This window comes from Cenococcum geophilum, assembly GCF_001692895.1.
Source record: "Cenococcum geophilum 1.58 unplaced genomic scaffold K441scaffold_37, whole genome shotgun sequence".
Lineage (NCBI taxonomy): Eukaryota > Fungi > Ascomycota > Dothideomycetes > Gloniales > Gloniaceae > Cenococcum > Cenococcum geophilum.
In genome coordinates this window covers 723,067-740,492 of record NW_027137595.1, presented here as the reverse complement: position 1 = coordinate 740,492, position 17,426 = coordinate 723,067, and the positions used below count along the sequence as shown (strand labels likewise).

Sequence of the window (17,426 nt, the reverse complement as noted above, 5' to 3'; positions counted from 1 at the left end):
AGTATAAGTAAAGAAGGAGTTCTTCCGCGTAAACTCTGTGGCCAACCGCTTTAAGCGGATATTAATATAGCTTAAGGCCCTAGCCTGGATTTTATAGTAACGCTATAAAGATAATGCTAATACCCGTAGGGATAAGAGCGCGTTATTCTACGAAGGTAATATGGTTATAGTTAGCTTAAAAAATATAAAGATAAATAAACTTAAGAAGAAATAGGATAATAAATAGGACGGCCTGTACCCTGTACTTGCAGTATATTAAGGGGTAGTCGTAGTAGACCTCCCGGACTATATTTAAGTAAATAAATCCTTTTATATATCTAAGGTCCGCCTCTAGGCTGCTAAAGAGATCCCTAGCCAAGCAAATATTAATACTATAGAGCGCCGTAATATATAAGGATGAGTGGCAGAGAGAGATAATAACGGCAATATAGAAGATAAATGGGAGTTTAAAAAAATCCTTAATATATATAATAAAGACCCCTAGGGCCTAACTTATGAGATTAAATAGAAATATTATAAGGATACAACCTAGTAGCTAGAGGAAGACCTAAAGGGTTGCGAATAAGCTATATAGCGCTTCTATAAGCAATACCCTAAGAAGCCAAGACCCCTAGACTGGGTATAAGATAAGAAAAAGTTACGTTAAGGTTGCGGCCGACCACCGCATTAAAATTTATAGTGGTTAAGATGTTATAGAACTTTAACTGGCGGTTAAAGTTGTCTAATTAGCTAAATTCTTGCTAAGAAACGCCACACGGACCGATTTAGGTGGCGGTGTAGAGTTCTGCTAACCTTACTCACTAAACTAACTAATTAGGATTTTCTATACCCAGTATAGAAAATCGCCATTGGCTTAGTTAAGGGCGGTAAGCGGAACTGATATCTTTGCGGTAAAAAATAGGCAACCCCGTACACTGCCTATTTTTAAGTTATCTATTTAGTTTAGGGACCAAACCGTCTAGGGGAAAGGAGTACTATTACGGCACTAACCTAACGCATACTGTTTCATACTGTCTTATACTATTCCCTACTATTAGCTGGCCTACCACTAGCGACTTAGCGGCCGGCCCTACTATTTATATACAATACCCCCTTTCTACCTTCTTCCCCTCTTTATACCACAACGTAGTTATTCAGTTTACTTTATTATAGTACTGTGATAAAAACCTACTCTATATAGAGCGTAATATTATAAGCTGCGGCTAGTTAGAGGATCTTATAAAGCGGGTAATTACCTAGTTCTTTTACTACCGTATTTTAAAATCCTAAAAGTACTACTATATTATCTATATAGATATAAACTAAGCTATACTCCTATTATATTACCCAGAGCTAAAATAAGGTTATAATCGCTTAGACCTCCCACTTATTAATTAGGGCAAGGCGGTGTTCTATATTAGGGTAATAGCTTAAAGAATTATTTTAGGGTAGAGATACTAAATAGGGCGGCTATATTATCCCTTAAGAATCCTTAAGAAAAAAAAAGGCCCTATAACTAAGAATCCTAGATACATCTAAAAAGAGATAGAATTATTTTTAATCCGTATTATTAAAGAAGAGGATACTATTTAAAAGGGTAAGAGTATCCCTCTACTATAACAAGTCTTAGTAAAGTTTAGCTATTAGCCGTTAGCGAGGATAACTACCTACTTTTATAAAAGTAGAGATAAACTCCTAAATAGAGCGGTTATATAAATGCCTAAGCCTAATTACCTGGGCGCTTTAAGCAAGTCTACTAGCTAGTTTTTAACTCTAAACTAGCGTTAGGGATCTACCACTTAACGCTTTATTAATCTCCTTAATTATAGTGGCCTATTTTAAAGGAAAAAGATATAGCTTAGACTTTAGAGTATCTATAATATAACCTAGGACTTTAGCTATAGTGCCTTTAATATTCTTTAATTTATTTTATAGAATACCTAATTTATTACTTAATTAATTATATATACTAAGTAATTAAGGGAGGATAGAAGCGTTAAAGAGTATAAAGATAAAGTTATCTAGATAATACTTTAAGGTGGCGTTTAAGATATATTAAATAAGTATCTAGTAAAATCCCTCTATAAAAAGATTAAATAAAAAGGGTATAGTTTAAAGGCTAAATAAGAGGCAACGTTTAAAATATACTATACCCTTTTAGGAGAACCCTATAAGGCGTTAAGCTTTAATAAAAAGTAGGATATTTTAAAAGGCGTCCTTAATATCCCTCTTAATAATTATATAACTACGGCTTGTATATATAACGTATTAGAGAACCTAATTAACTATTAAATATTATAGTATAGCGAATACTATAGGGATTAAGTTATTAATAAATCGGCTAGATAGTAAGGATAAGTTATAAATACGGCGCTATTCCCTATTCGCTTTAGGTACTAAACCTAATAGTAAAGATATAATAGGAGACGTTACTATTATAATCCTACCTATATCTAGATTAGTGCTAATCTTCTCTAAGATTAGAACCGTATTTACGGCTATTAAGACTTAGTTCTTTTAAAAAAGGAGCTTAATTTCTAGGTTTACCCTAATCTAGTATCTAAACTTTAAGATACCGATAATATTACGTTAGAGGTTACTAGGGTATAAAGATAAATAACACCCCTACACTTAAATAATTAAAGGGGAGGGAAAGTCCTATAGAGGAGAGAAGGGTAGAAAAACTAGAAATAATAATATAGTATTTAGCCTACCTATACTATAAGGGTAGAGCACGATTTTGGTAAAGTATAGGTATAGCTTAATAAAATCCTCTTCCTCCTCTTCCTTTTCCTTATTAACACTTTTCTTTAGTAATTACTACTTATAATTTCTTATAGCATATAGGCTACCGTACTTACTATAGGTATATAGGAACTTGCAATCCTTACCTAGGTTATACTTCCCTCTATTAAAGCTATAATAGGTTCTTAAGATATTAGTACTTACTTATACGCGTTTTAAGATAAATATAGATTTATAAGTACTAGGATTATAATAAATATCTAAGAAATTACTAAAGATTTTTTAGTTAGCTAGTTCTAACTAGTTCTTTTAAATAACTATAAAGTAGTACTCTAAGGCTATAGTTATTAAAAGAGCAATTTAATAGGTAGTAGATAGCTAAATAACTTAATTATAGAAGGTAAGTATTTAAGGAATAAGATTTACTAAAAGATTCTTATATATAATAATTAAAATTATTATATAGTTAAGGAAGCCCTCTACCTATACTTTAACGGATAGGTAGTCCTTTATTATCCCTTTTTTTAGTCTTATAAAAAGAACGCTATTAATAATAAGGATATTATTTTAAGGCTTAGACTAGAGCTAGTATATCTAGAGGTAAGAAAGGTTATTAGGTAAAAAAGTACCCCAAAATACTTTAAGTATCTCTTTATTTAGGACGCTAGGGAAAAAGGTATTTAGAATATTAGCTATAAATAGAAGCAACTTACCTAGTTTATTAATTAGGGTTAAGGATAATACTACTATAGCTAATCTTGCTATTACTATAGCGAGGCTTAATATATAGAGTTTAGTTACCTAATCTTCCTATTCTTTTTAGACGTATAGCATTTTAGTATAGTCCTTTTATTTCTAAAGAAGTCTTATTTTCTAGTTAGTTGCCTAGTTCTTAACCTTCTTTACCTAAGCTCTTCTAATCCTTAAGTCCTCCTTATATAGTTACTAAAGCTATTCTTTAGCTTTTTTAGCAGCTAAAGTCTTACATTAAGCCGTGGAGAGAGGCACTATTATAAAGGATAGAGACTATAACGCTGGCGTATCGCCTAAAGGTATAGGGGAAGGTAAGGGAGACTAGTAGGTAACCTCTAAGGAGTTTAGCTTGTTAAGTGTATTATTATTAGTTAAGTTTTTAAGGTTTTTATAGATAATTTGCGAAGGTTTAGACAAGCGTATAAGTTATTAAGTTATTAACAGTAATAATTAATTATTAGAAATTAAGTAAATAAGGCATTNGCTCTTAAATAAGACTAATATGGAAAGCAAGCAAGCAAGGCTCAATTTTGTGAATGTTGATGATGTTGGTGTTGCTGAGATGCAGGGGTGCTGCTGCAGTGCTCGCTTAGCCACATAGACATGTCCATCTGAGTCACATATTGCAGGCCGTTGGCGCTCGATTACCGGGATAATAACTTGGCAAGCCCTCATGATTTCTGCAAGCTTCAGTAGATATTTCCCTGAAGCGGGGCCTTGACCAGAAGATCCCTCTTGCCACACCAGTCGCAGGGCTGAGCTCCCAAGAGATGGTGGCGCGGTTCCCTATTTTGAGTGGCACGAGTGGGTGAGGGTCTGAGCGCTGATCCCTGAGTGAGGAAGTTGGTAAGGCTGGCCCCCATAGTTCTGACTAAAATAAAAACACCGCAGGCATAAGCACCGCTCTACGGCCAATACCCTCCTACGCAACCATGGAGGACTCAGATCCTTCCCACTTCAAGGCAGTGTTGTCTGACACCTCCGGCGAGCCCTGGTCGCCTCCGCCGGGAAATACATGGAGCCATGGCCCTGCCCATCTTGAAACTCATCCACCTAAAATTCATGCCTAAAATTCTACTTGTTCCCGTTGTCACACTGCTTCCCTCCTTCGAACATCTCTGAGGATTCTCGGCCAAAATGAGGAACGATAGCTCATGGTCATGGAGTTTGTGCGGTTGGACTCTGATATCCATCGCCGCTCTCTCCATAGGCACAGCAATAGGTAGGACCCCGATGCGATATTAACTCTTCCTCGAGCTTGTCTGACCATCTGTCTTAGAAAGTCTCGAAATTGGCGGCATCGAAGTCCCCGAGCTTGAAACCCGCGATCTGGAAATCCGCGCTTCGTCCCAATGTCCCAGCGGCTATCAGAGCCGAAATGGCATGAATTTCACCATGTATTGCAATCAGAACGATCCACAGAGCGACATTCCATCGCAGTTCAAAGTGAGCACAATGGAAGAATGTATGGAACATTGCTCGAGGTATTGGGGCGACAGCGAGGGATGTTACGGGGTGGTATGGAACCAAAACACCACGGATTGCTGGATTAAAACCTCCACCATATCTACATCACGCCTTTATCCAGAAACAGGCTCTCACACTGCGTTGGTCCCACGGTCACAACTTTCGCCGCTGAACACCTCTTGTCCTTTCAGCGACCTCTCGGTGCAGACCCTGAACAGCGGCGAAGGCTTCACCATCCACTGCGGGAAAGTCATCGGTGGCTTCGACGATTGCTTCCAGGAGTACCCTGAATGTCTTCCTTCGCCTTTTGTTGGGTATTGGCATGCCGACAGCCTGCAGGAATGCATGAGAATATGCGCACAATCTCACCCACTCTGCCTCGCTGTATCGTGGAACCCTGGCATGGAAATCGGATATGCAAACTGCTGGCCGAAGACTGGATCTGCGAATGCCATTGATAACCCGGCAACTGGTCAGGGAGTACTACACACGGCAGTTGTCACAAGCATAGAAACGATCAACACCACCTGCCCTCGCGACAATTCCTATACCACCGGCGGCAAAACATTTGAGATTCATTGTGGACAGCTAAATGCTGGAACAAACATCACATCTGTCCATCGGGCAAACCTGACTAGTTGTATGGATACCTGCGCGAACAACAAGCAGGGCTGCGTCGGTGTTCTATTCGATAGCACACTGCAGGGTGGTTTCCAGAACTGTTACCTCCAGAACACAACGAGCGTGGTTACTAATAACGCCAACACTACCTTTGCTCTCCTCACGGGCACCTCGATTCCAACGTCCAAGCCTAGTGGCATCAATCAGCCATCTTCTGGCAGCGGCAGCAGCAGTAGCAAGGCGTGGATTGCTGGCCCTGTTATCGGTAGTATTGCAGCCATCGCGTTACTTATCGGAGCATTCCTCTGGTGGCGAAAACGTGCGGCTCAGCCCAAGCAACAGGAGTACTCGCTCGCGCCCGCAAACCATTACTCTCCCACCGAGCTTGATTCTAGCCAGACTACGGAAATGGGGACTACAGAGATGGGCCAGGCATATGTTAACCAAGGGGGAGTGAGATACAAGCAACAGCCACAGCCACCGCAATTACCCCTAGAGCTGCCTACATAAATGAGTGCGAAGTTTGTTGGTATAGCTAGAAGGATCTAGACTTGTTTCTACATTGCATTGGTTTAGGAAAAGGAGCGCGGAGAATTATATGCCTTTCTCTAGGCACGGCAGCTACCGGACTACTCAGCCGCCGGCATGTTATCGCATGTCAGCTGTCATTCTACTTTCCTTCTTTAATCCTAGTCGCGCTTACGAATCAGGCCGCCACTGGGAACTGCAGCCTGTCATGCCCGCCTTACGAGTAATACGACTGTTGATCGCAATCAAAGAGGACGTGTAAATAGTATTTGGATTTGTTTGTTTGGCTCTCGCCTATCCGAAGTTATCCCTCATATCCCGCGGGATAGCTGGTGTATTTTGTAGATAGTAGTATTATTTTTCTTATACGTAGTTCAATATTTAAAATCGTACCTAAATGCTCATTGACCCAAGTTTACAAGTACTCTATTACTTTCAGGTCTTAGACTTTTAAACTTTGCCAAGCTAGCTTCTAATTGGCTGGAAGAAACTTACACGCGGTAAATATATATCATAAATATTAAAACTTTTATTAATATTACATTGTAGCGGGAATAGTCTTCACTACAGTTTTTAATCCACAAGTCTCCGGCAAGCCGCTTGATAAAGAGAGCAATGCTTTGGTTTTACCCTTTTCACCGCGAAAGTTGTTGCTTTCTTGGTTGAGGTAGTATGAGGATAGACGCATAGCAGATCTGACAATGATACCGTCAATTATCGCAATATCCCTTGAAATACTCTCATTTATATTCTTGATGAATGATCGAAGAACCTTCCAGAGCTTGGTTCTAATGGTAATATCACAAATACATTATGAACCCTCTCCCCGGCAGAGCAAATCAGAATAGAATTAAGCCTTGCCAATCTTCTATCCTACAAAAATCACCAATCACCCGTCCCCTCTCGAAAATTAACCCCACAAAAGTAAAATAAAAAGCAATCCACCAACCAACACCGTCCGTCATCCGTCACAACCATCCGACCAAATCATCAGCACCTTAGGCATCTGCTTATAGCATCGTTGCCAGCGCCAGCAACGCTCCGCCGATCAGTGCAGAGAAAGCGACCGCATTGCTGCCCGCGCCACCAGTGAAGGGGACGACTGATGAGGTCGGCTTATAAGGCGTGGCGGAACCGGTGCCGGTGGCTTTGTAGGTGGCTATGCCGGTGCCGCTCGGGACACCGTACACGCTGTGAGTCGCATAGGCGGTGGCTTCCGTTGTGGTCGCGGTTTCCTGGTGTTCATGCGGCTTGGTGGTTGGGTATGGGATCGCGGGGTAAGTGTATGCGGATGCGCCGGGGGTGATTATATCGGTGTTGGTCAGAGTGTAACCGGAGCATGAGCTGCTGGTGTAGATGACAGGAGGAGCGTATGTCGGGAGGAGGCCACCGGAGCATGAAGGGCAGGCCGTCTAGGTTAGATTAGTATAAATTTGGCGGAGAGAATTTATGCATGCTACTTACTGTAGATACAGTGAGGAAATGGCTGGTTGGGCAGCTAATGCCCTCAGAGCTCATCGCGCAGACGTAGCACGGGAGACCAGAAGTTTCAACATCGTAGATTGGCCTTTCTTTTGTGGCGCAAGGCACAGTTATGGTTTCGGTGACTAGAAAGTATCAATTAAGAGTTATTATTTCAAGTTGTAGGTAGACATACCTGTGGAAGTAGAGTCGATTGTCTTGCAGGATTCCGTGATTGTGACCTCGACAATGACTTCGACACCAACAATCTTGGGCCCCGTTGGGCACTTAGGAGTGACATATGGGGGTGGGTAGAATGGCTTCACGGTTGTAGATGGGTAGGGATAGGGAGGTGTCGCTGTGTCGCTGTGGTTGCTGAAAGAAATGTTAGCAAACACCGCAAGAGAGTCTAATTGATTGTCTTACCCATAGTAACCGCCATGCGGCGTCGGGTATCCACTAACAGAGCCGCTGCTGATTGGTGTGCTAATAGGAGTGCTGATAGGAGTGCTGATATTTCCTCCAGGTGCTGGTAGGCAAGTTCCATCACCCTTGGGTAGACCACTCTCACACTTGCAGCTGGCAGAGCAACCATCTCCATTAACCGTATTGCCATCATCACATTCCTCTCCAAAACTCTTGTCCCAAACCCCATCGCCGCACTTAGCAGGAGTAGCACCACGGCTGATGATATAAGGAAGACCAATAGTGCCATCACCAAAGGTCTGACTACCATCACCAATGATATCCTGAGCAATAGCAAGAGCTTGGAATCCATTGAGGCCGACTGATGGATATGAAGAGAATGCTTCGTGAACACTGCAGCCCCAGTCGGATATAGCAGCATCATCGAGGGAGGTCATGGCATCGGAGTGGGCCACCAAGTGAGCCTTGTCGTAGCAATTGAGGTTTCCACGAACGGTGAAGTCACCAAACGCCGAGAGAGCATCAACTGCAGATGAATCGATGTCGTTATAATAGCAAGAGAGAGCGAAGTAGAGACCAGTCTGATCGACCCCACCTGGAGTCTTCCCGGAAGCGACGAACTTGATGCTATTGTCAATCAATGTTTGCGCACCACCTGTACCGAAGTGGAAGGTTGGGTCGGTTCCTTTCGAATCATTAGTAAAGCGAGAGAGCGGCCTTCGTTTGCAAGGAGGTATACCGATTAGGATTATGTTCCCAAGAATAGCAGGAGACCAAACGGCTTTAGTGTCCTCCAAGAACTTAATTTGACTAATGTCTCCGCAATCCGGGTCAGAAATGACAATGGCCCTGAATGCCGCGAAATCGGCTGTAGTCATGGCTCTCCATTCAGTCTCGGTCACAACCTTTGCTGTATAGCCCAATGCAATAGCTTCGTCATACTCCTTATCCTGCAATGAATCTATGAAAAGGAGGTCTTCTGCTACCGCACAGACTGCAAGTCCGGCCAAGAGGCCGAGAGATGAGAATCTCATAATGAAGAAGGTATGGATTGGTCAAAGTAGGTAAAAGTATTTATTAATGAGAGTAAGTCCTCTTGGAGAGGGAATGAGTGACAGGTACAAGCAATGGTAACGAATGTGGTACTTTTGGTGGGTTGAAAGAATGAACGGCCAGTTACAAGGCTTTATAAATATTCGAAAGTAATTCAGGGACATACTGTTCACAAACCTAATCCTGCTGTGACTTCGCCACTGTTTGCCAAGGAGTAGTCTGCCGACCATGGCGTCAAGTAAGAGAGTGTATATACCCGGCTCAAATGGGTCTGACCAATGCAAGAATCGAAATACGTAACGTTAAGAAAGCCGAGAATGGTTCCGTGTAAACCTCCTTTTCCTGTCCCGTATAAGCTGCGATGCTTACTACTTGGTAGGAGAGGATTCGGGAGCCACCGAGAAATTAGATCGCTTTAGCGGCCACTAAAAATTCAACGAGCGCATTCTCGTCCGGGATATGCTTGATTTTAAGTCGGTGGAGATTGTGCGTGTCACTTCAGCTCGCTCAGCCCTGTGATTTGCGCGCAAGATCATCCCTGCCAAAATATGCGAGCAAATCATCGATCAGGGCAGTTTTGGCAAGGAATTCATCTGGAAACAATATCTTGGTATCCCTTCCGCTGGTAAAATGGGTCCTACGGTTATCGATAAAAGCCAGCCAATAGGATCAATAGGATCAAGAGAACCATACCAGCGGAAGGGATAGCCACGTCTCGTACGTCGGCGCGTACTCGCTTTACAGATCGACACGGCCTTCTTGATTGTTTTCAGCCGTTCAGCCGCAGCAGGATACGATGGCCACAGGTGCAAAATTCTCGAGATCACCAAGCCTCAAATACACGATGGCGGAGGCGGAGTAATTGCTTCTATCCGATTCTTGACTAGGTGCCACAGGAGTTTCAGTATGATCCAGGAGAATACCAATAGACGCTTGCAATGGTACTACGAAATGTTGTGGAACCAAATATATATTTCGGATGAAGCCTGGATTTGTGGCACTGACAACTTTGGGGTCTTGGAAGAAATTTTGAAGTGCCCCCTCCTCATTTCCTTGGTTACTATTTTAACATGTTAGGCTCTTGAGCATCTTATGGGGACCCAGCAGTATTTCAAAATTGTTTGTTGGATTTTAATAAGTGAACGAATTACTCTTTCTGCTGTTCCCCCCTGGAAAGAGCCGACACATGCGTCTAATTTGTGTGTAAGGCGGGCTGCTCAGATTAAACTTGCAACTGCCATTCTCTCAGACATATCATGTATATCTTGAGAATTTTATCCTTGGCCTTAGCTAGACCCTTGATTTCAAACCTCTTCCATCAATTACATTTGCAACCAAATACGATGAAATTATACTGTGATGAATTGGTTATGGTTTTGAGAGAAGACTAACCGGAGTTGGGAAGGATGCTTTAACCGGAAAGACGGCCCAGGAGGCTCAGGAGTTACCTAGGGATGAAATTGGTCCTGATAGTGCCACGGGCAGATGAAGTCATATTCTCATACACTGATATATATCTTTTGTGAAATAAATAAAACGATGAGGGGACCGGTTGAAGGCGTCTTATTATTCCATTGAAAAATGAAGTAAAAGAATGAACGCGAGCCTTGGCAGGAACCTCGAGAAAATCTCGCGTAGCTGTGTCGCAACCTCCAGCGTCGCTCTGCATCTCCAACATCAGCCTTCTCCTTTAACACCCAGCTATGGCTTCTTTGGTTGAATTAGAAGATCCTCTCCTCAACCTCCGCCGCGCTATTGCAACCAACACTGCTCCTCTTTTAACAACAACCGCTGAGCCCATCTCTACCAATGACCCTCAGCAAGACATAGCACTCGCAACCCACATCCAATTCAATCATGATAATACGCACCGCTCTTTTCCTCTCACTACTCTGACTCGATTTGTCTCAGCTGGCACTTCAATCGATTTGCGCAGTATCTACTTTGCCTGGCTAAACAAGGATGCTACTGTCCCCGAATATATTGCTACAACCCAGCGTCTCAATGAAGAGCTCCCCGGCGGCGCAGGCGGGGGCGTGCAGAATCTCGTATTCGTCCAGAAGCTCGATTTGATAGCGTGGTTGCAGGGACACTCGGATGAGAGTGAATATATCAAGCCTCTGGATTCTGAGGCTGCTACCGCGCAAGCAACAAGCGCTGCCGATGTTGCGTCTGGAGCCACCGGAGGTGCTGCAACAGTACCGGCCACGGGTGCAGCGGCTGGAGGAAAGACTGGAAGGCAAGTGGATCCGAGGTTGGTAGAGATTTATGAGGGAGAAAGGAAGATCGGAGATCGGAACAGTGTGTTACGGGGAATCAAGCCTACGGTATGTTTGCTCTCTATTCCCTTAACCTGTTCATAATTGGCACCGCTTTCCAAACATGCTACCGTCCTACAGTCTCTCATTGCTTCCATGGGAAAATAGTATCCTACTAACAACACCATCCAGGACTTCTCCCACGTCCGCAAGACCGCCGCAACCTTCCTAACATCGCGCCACCCTAACCGACCAGGTACCGCACCACCAGCCAACTCCGCCCTCCCTGCCCCGTCCGCCGCCCTCGTTTCGAACCTCAAGAAGCCCTCCCGCCGCCTCGAACCTATCATCCTGCTATCGCCCTCTGCCAGTTCACTCCTCCGCATGTCCAACATCAAATCCTTCCTTGACTCCGGCGTCTACATCCCCGCCAATAGCGCTGAAGCGTCCACCACGTCCGTCAACCTCCTGCACATCTCGCGTACTCTGCCCTCAATCGACGCCTCGCGCCCGCTCCGCTTCATCCTCGTCGACACTCCCGACCAATTCAAGCCCGACTACTGGTCGCGCGTCGTCGCTGTCTTCACCACCGGCCAAACATGGCAGTTCAAGGGCTACAAGTGGACGCAGCCAACCGAGCTGTTTTCGCACGTCCTGGGCGTCTACGTCGGCTGGCAAGGTGAGGAGCCGCCGCCAGTGGTCAAGGGCTGGGGCCGTGGCGTCATCAACGTCAAGGTCGACAAATGGAACGGCGTCCAGGGTAGCGCGGGGAGGTGGCGGGACCGAGAGGTTGTGGAGCAGGTGTGGGGTTCGATTGAGGAGAATATGCGAGCGAGAGGGTGGGGGAAGGATGGGCCTGGCGGAGCGAGGTAGACCGCATTTAGACCGTCCGAATCCCCATAAAACAAGTGAAATTAATTGGACTTGTGGTTGGAGCTGAGGTATTGGCGGCGAACGGGCTTCCCTGCGTTCAAGCGAGCTTTAGACGATTTGATGCTTAGGCTGGGTTTTTGCATAGGACTAGGGCATCGGTACGGGTCTTTTAAGACTAGAATCTAGGCGTTCGGGCATGGGATGGGTTAAATGGTTCAATATTACTTCGATTTTATCTGAGATCTCGGTCCGGATGTTACGCATACCCGGTTTGTACTTGAAACACTCAATTTCTCCGTGTCCTAGGTACTTCAATAGAAGATGTCACTGCGAAAAATTTAAAAGTATAACTAAGAATGTCATATTCTCTTCGCGCAATTTATCGTGCAGATATTACGATGATTGCAAGAAGCCTTTGATATTTAAGGCTGTCACCTATTAAGCATAACCATAAAGCCAAACTGGCCGACCATATAGAATGAAATAAAATCCTTCCAGGCCACTGACAAAAGCCAGGAAAAGCACAGCCAGATAGGAATACCAGTAAGTCCAATAGACTCATTCCCCTATATGGTTCAGTCATCAACCGTTACCAAACACAATCATTATACTTTTCTCTCCGGCAGACATTTCCTTACCAACTTCTTATTTGGCAGAAGCCGCGCACATCACCACTCTAAGGGCTCCTTGAGGATCTCACCCCGGTTCGTGGTCGGTACGGGTACCGCATCGACTTTAACCGGTCCACTCCTATGCCGAGCCAAATACCCGCTCCCATCCAACCATGGCCACTCCTTCGTCCTCTTCTGCTCGAACGACTCGATCTTATCAGCATTCGCCATAGTTAATCCGATATCATCAAGGCCGTTCACAAGGCAGTGTTTCCTGAACTCGTCGACCTCGAACCTCGCAATTTCCTTACCATCTGCGTTGCGAATGACTTGCGCTGGTAGGTCGACTTCGATCTCATGGCCAGCCTTAGCTTGAGCAGCGATGGCGTTGAGGGCTTCACCGGGAGGAATGATGAGCGGGAGCATGCCATTCTTGAATGTATTGTTGAAGAAAATGTCACCATAGCTGGGGGCGATCACACATGTAATGCCAAAGTCCAGCAGTGCCCATGGCGCATGTTCCCTACTGCTTCCGCATCCAAAGTTCGGGCCGGTGCAGACGAGGATCTTGGATTTACGGTATGGCTCTTGGTTCAGAACAAAGTCGGGATTCTCCTTGTCCGTGCCAGGGATGTAGCGCCAAGCGTGGAAGAGAGCAGTCCCAAGTCCGGATCGCTTGATTGTTTTTAAGAATTGTTTTGGAATAATGGCATCGGTGTCGATGTTGGAGATCTCCATGGGAGCAGCGATGCCCCTGAGAGTGGTAAATTTAGGCATACCAGCTCCTGAAGAATGAGCCGCGGTGGAGTTCGTGGGGCGGGTTTGAGGATCTACAAGAGTGTCGAAGATGCGGTCAAGATCATCATCACTCTCAATATCCTCAGTTTGTGCATTTAGCTCGACCTTCGGAGAGGCCTTGCTAGCAGAGGTTGGCTGAGGTGCGAGTTTACGGACATCAGCAAGCTTTCCAACGATAGCTGCCGCGGCGGCCATGACGGGAGACATAAGATGCGTTCGACCACCAGCTCCTTGTCGACCTTCGAAGTTACGGTTCGACGTACTGGCACACCGTTCTTGAGGCGAGAGAATATCGGGATTCATTCCAAGACACATGGAGCAGCCAGCCTCCCGCCACTCAAAACCAGCATCGGTGAAGATTTTGTCAAGACCTTCAGCTTCAGCCTGTCGCTTTACTAGGCCAGAGCCTGGCACGATCATGGCACGCTTAAGATTGGGAGCAATCTTCTTCCCTTCGACAACGCGGGCAGCAGCGCGAAGATCCTCAATTCGAGCATTCGTGCAGGAGCCGATGAATATTTTGTCGAGGGTAATGTCTTGCATAGGTGTGCCTGGGGTTAATCCCATGTACTCAAGAGCACGAACACAGGCCTTCTTCTTATTCTCATCCTGGAAGTCGTCGGGGCCAGGAACAACGCCTGTGATAGGGACGACGTCTTGTGGAGATGTACCCCATGAAACTGTCGGAGCAATATCCTTACAGTCTACGAAGACGTCCATGTCGTATTTCGCTCCTTCATCTGATTTTAGACTCGACCAGTATGCCACAGCCTTCTTCCATTCTGGGCTATCAGGCTTGGGAGCCAACGGCCGACCTTTAAGATAGTCGAATGTTGTTTGATCAGGTGCGACCATTCCCGCTCTTGCACCAGCCTCAATTGACATGTTGCATATGGACATGCGAGCTTCCATGCTCAAACCTCTAATAGCAGACCCGCAGAACTCAATTACAGCACCAGTACCTCCTGCAGTCCCGATAACCCCGATTACGTGGAGGATAATGTCTTTGCTGCTCACACCGGGTGCAAGTTGCCCATCAACCTGGACCCTCATATTTTTGCTCCGTCGTGTGATTAATGTTTGTGTAGCCAAAACATGCTCGACCTCGCTAGTACCGATACCGAATGCTAGAGCTCCGAAAGCTCCATGTGTGGAGGTATGGCTATCACCACAAACGACTGTGGTGCCTGGCAGAGTAAAACCCTGTTCTGGACCGATGATATGTACGATTCCTTGTCGCTTGTCTCCCAGGCCAAAGTATGTGAGGCCGAAATCCTTCACATTCTCTTCGAGAGTCACGCATTGTGTCCGCGAGTCTGCCTCATCAATAAACTTTGCTGTAGTGGTAAGGTTCTTTCGGGAACTGGTGGGGATGTTCTGGTGGGTGTCAGTGGCGAGAATGTGGAAAAGCCGAGGACAAAAACGTACGTGGTCTACTGTTGCCAGGGTACAATCGGGTCTTCGCACTTTCCGGCTGGCATTCCGAAGTCCTTCGAATGCTTGCTGCACCGTGTCAATGCTCCGCTTCTGCTGCATGGTTAACAGCGGGTACTCACGGGAGAAGTCACTTCATGCACAAGATGCCTGTCTGGAGATTCAGTCAGCGCTGACCTATAACGAATCCAAGGCAGAGACATACCAATATACAATAGAATCGTTCCATCCTCTTTCTCCTCGACAATATGGTCCTGGGAGACTTTGTCGTACAGGGTCTGTGGTGGTTTCACCGCAGACGGCATGGTGGAGGTGGTACAAAAGGGAGTCAATTGGAAGGAGGAATTACAAGGGAGGAATGAGATGTATAAAGGAAAAGAGAGTAGAGGAAAGTTAGCAGAGAAGTGTCACGACTTGGAGAGGAGCTGGTGGCACTTGAAATATTGCCTTCTTCAATAGAAACCATCAGACCCTAATGCCGATATCGGAGTGCGGGGACTTCTCGAATCATCACAAATCTGATAGGACGATCGGCATTAGACCCTAAACTTCGTTATTTCCACCTTCCAAACTTTTGGTCAGGGACGAAGGGTATCCTTTGCAATTCACATTTACGCCTGTCTTCGAACAGATACTACTTAAGTCCGTCTACTTCTCGCCATATGAATACTAACAGTGATGTGTCTAAGATACGCCTAAAATGCCGCCTAAACCTACAATCGGTGCTGCAGCTTGAATCGCTTTTAGCTAACATGTACATACTTCACAGGTTATCCTGCGTAAACACCCAAAGCGCCAGTCGATGCCTGATAAACAAACCTACCAATCCGCACGCAGTCTGAAACGCCAATAAGCCCATCGCTAACCGATCTTCCCGCATTGGCCCAAACCACACAAGCCACAGATTGATGATGGTGAAATTGGTGGACGATACTACTTCTCCCTTTTCATTTGTCTCTATTCGGAGTAACCGTAATTGGTGAAGCAGCTTCAAAGCCTCCGCTATCGGAAAAGCCAGAGGCTTCTTAAACTCCACAGTGGAACACTCCAACAAACCCGTTCTGACGTTGAAATGGGGTAGCCGATGTCGGGGGCATGGTACGATGTGAAACAGCTGTGGGGCTGAGTACACAAAGTTGAATATTTGAGGGAGAAGAAGCAATATGAGGGTCTTGCTGAAATGCCCGAGAATACCGTCAACAGCGAACACCATACCGGCAAAATAGCAGTATGTATCACCAACAAACACCTTGGCAGGATACCAGTTGTGCATCAACAAGGCGATTGATACGCCAATGAAGGGAAGGAGAAGGTACAGAGAAAAGAGATGTGAGTCCGTTGCCGGATGAGGATACGGGGTAAATGGTGACAAGTACAGTGCATCATTGAACACGATGAGCATGGCAATTACCAGGGATTGCGCCACTTCGATTCCGTTAATTCCTGCCAGGATATTGATGCTGTTGGGGCAAAATATGGAGATCATGGCCATATATACGTAGTACAGCCATCCTGCAGGGGCCTGTCAGCTTCATTTTTGACCGGAACGAGATCAACCTCCGTACCGAGATCAAACAACTCCCCAAGACAAGGTCGAAGAGGAGTTGGAACAACCATTTTCGTGACACCAAAGTCCACGAAGTAGACAATAAGCATGGGGATCGAGGCAAACGCTGGAATGAAGACTTTATGCCGCCATCTGATATCGAAGAGGTCATCACCAATGCCGAGTATTACAATAGATTGCAAAGAGAGAATGGCAGAAAGATACGATGCCAGCTATTGGGAAAGATTTAGTCTATGCATATAGTTGAAGCTAAAAAACTAACCTTGCTATGAGGAAATCGATGAAGTAGCCGTCCGGTTTCAACTTGCCGGAGTTCGAGAATAACATCTCTGTTTCCTCCACCAGACGTGGCAGCTACAATGTCTTTGTAGAACGGCCATGGAATAAATACAATGATTGTAAGAAGATACACAACGGCACAAACAGCGCCCATGGTTTCTGGACTATCACATATGTGAGCAGTAGTAGTAGGTTTGTTGGGTGCACGGAGAAATATTGATTGCCTACATACATTTCAACCTGCCGAAGCTTGGACAAATCTTTCCCTTTGAGGCCAGCTCTCATAAAAGCATTCCCAAGCCATCGTATTAAAGCGTATGTGAAAGAGAAAGCCAGGCCGCTAAAAGCAATCGAAGCGATTAGAGGCTCGCCATCGCCATGCAGCGTGTTTGCTAAAGTCCCAATACACGCCAGCGACAAAGAAAGAAGGGATAAAACCTCCGTCCGGCCAAGTCTGGCAGACATTTTAAATTTGGTGAATGAAGTTGGCGTGTTGCTGCTCCAAAAGTTGAAAGGTGTTCAACTCCTCTCACCGCCCCAGCCATCGCAAGAAAATCTAACGCGAAACGGCGA

At 45.2% G+C, this 17,426-nt stretch overlaps 5 protein-coding genes across 5 annotated transcripts; 2 read left to right on the top strand and 3 right to left on the bottom strand.

Annotated features, from left to right (window-relative positions):
* The first annotated feature begins 4,208 nt into the window (after positions 1 to 4,208).
* Positions 4,209 to 6,503, top strand: K441DRAFT_698293 (uncharacterized protein). Its single transcript, XM_067653049.1, has 2 exons — positions 4,209 to 4,699; positions 4,757 to 6,503. The coding sequence occupies exons 1-2, from the start codon at positions 4,615 to 4,617 to the stop codon at positions 6,073 to 6,075; spliced, it is 1,404 nt and encodes a 467-aa protein (XP_067501239.1). The 5' UTR covers positions 4,209 to 4,614; the 3' UTR covers positions 6,076 to 6,503.
* A 139-nt stretch (positions 6,504 to 6,642) lies between these two features.
* Positions 6,643 to 9,391, bottom strand: K441DRAFT_707065 (uncharacterized protein). Its single transcript, XM_067653702.1, has 5 exons — positions 8,720 to 9,391; positions 7,981 to 8,665; positions 7,751 to 7,929; positions 7,558 to 7,700; positions 6,643 to 7,505 (listed from the first exon to the last, which is right to left on the bottom strand). Exons 1-5 carry the CDS (start codon positions 9,012 to 9,014, stop codon positions 7,104 to 7,106), a joined length of 1,704 nt encoding a protein of 567 aa, XP_067501238.1. The 5' UTR covers positions 9,015 to 9,391; the 3' UTR covers positions 6,643 to 7,103.
* A 1,345-nt stretch (positions 9,392 to 10,736) lies between these two features.
* On the top strand, positions 10,737 to 12,365 carry K441DRAFT_615755 (CDC73-domain-containing protein; the record flags this gene model as incomplete). Its single annotated transcript, XM_067645725.1, has 2 exons — positions 10,737 to 11,360; positions 11,484 to 12,365. The coding sequence occupies 2 exons, from the start codon at positions 10,737 to 10,739 to the stop codon at positions 12,162 to 12,164; spliced, it is 1,305 nt and encodes a 434-aa protein (XP_067501237.1). The 3' UTR covers positions 12,165 to 12,365.
* Positions 12,366 to 12,495: 130 nt separating this feature from the next.
* K441DRAFT_615751 (3-isopropylmalate dehydratase) lies at positions 12,496 to 15,420 on the bottom strand. Its single transcript, XM_067645724.1, has 4 exons — positions 15,213 to 15,420; positions 15,130 to 15,161; positions 15,002 to 15,076; positions 12,496 to 14,950 (listed from the first exon to the last, which is right to left on the bottom strand). Exons 1-4 carry the CDS (start codon positions 15,310 to 15,312, stop codon positions 12,833 to 12,835), a joined length of 2,325 nt encoding a protein of 774 aa, XP_067501236.1. The 5' UTR covers positions 15,313 to 15,420; the 3' UTR covers positions 12,496 to 12,832.
* A 350-nt stretch (positions 15,421 to 15,770) lies between these two features.
* Positions 15,771 to 17,339, bottom strand: K441DRAFT_615750 (UDP-GlcNAc-1-phosphate transferase; the record flags this gene model as incomplete). Its single annotated transcript, XM_067645723.1, has 4 exons — positions 17,086 to 17,339; positions 16,837 to 17,017; positions 16,573 to 16,786; positions 15,771 to 16,519 (listed from the first exon to the last, which is right to left on the bottom strand). Exons 1-4 carry the CDS (start codon positions 17,316 to 17,318, stop codon positions 15,771 to 15,773), a joined length of 1,377 nt encoding a protein of 458 aa, XP_067501235.1. The 5' UTR covers positions 17,319 to 17,339.
* Between the last annotated feature and the right edge of the window lie 87 nt (positions 17,340 to 17,426).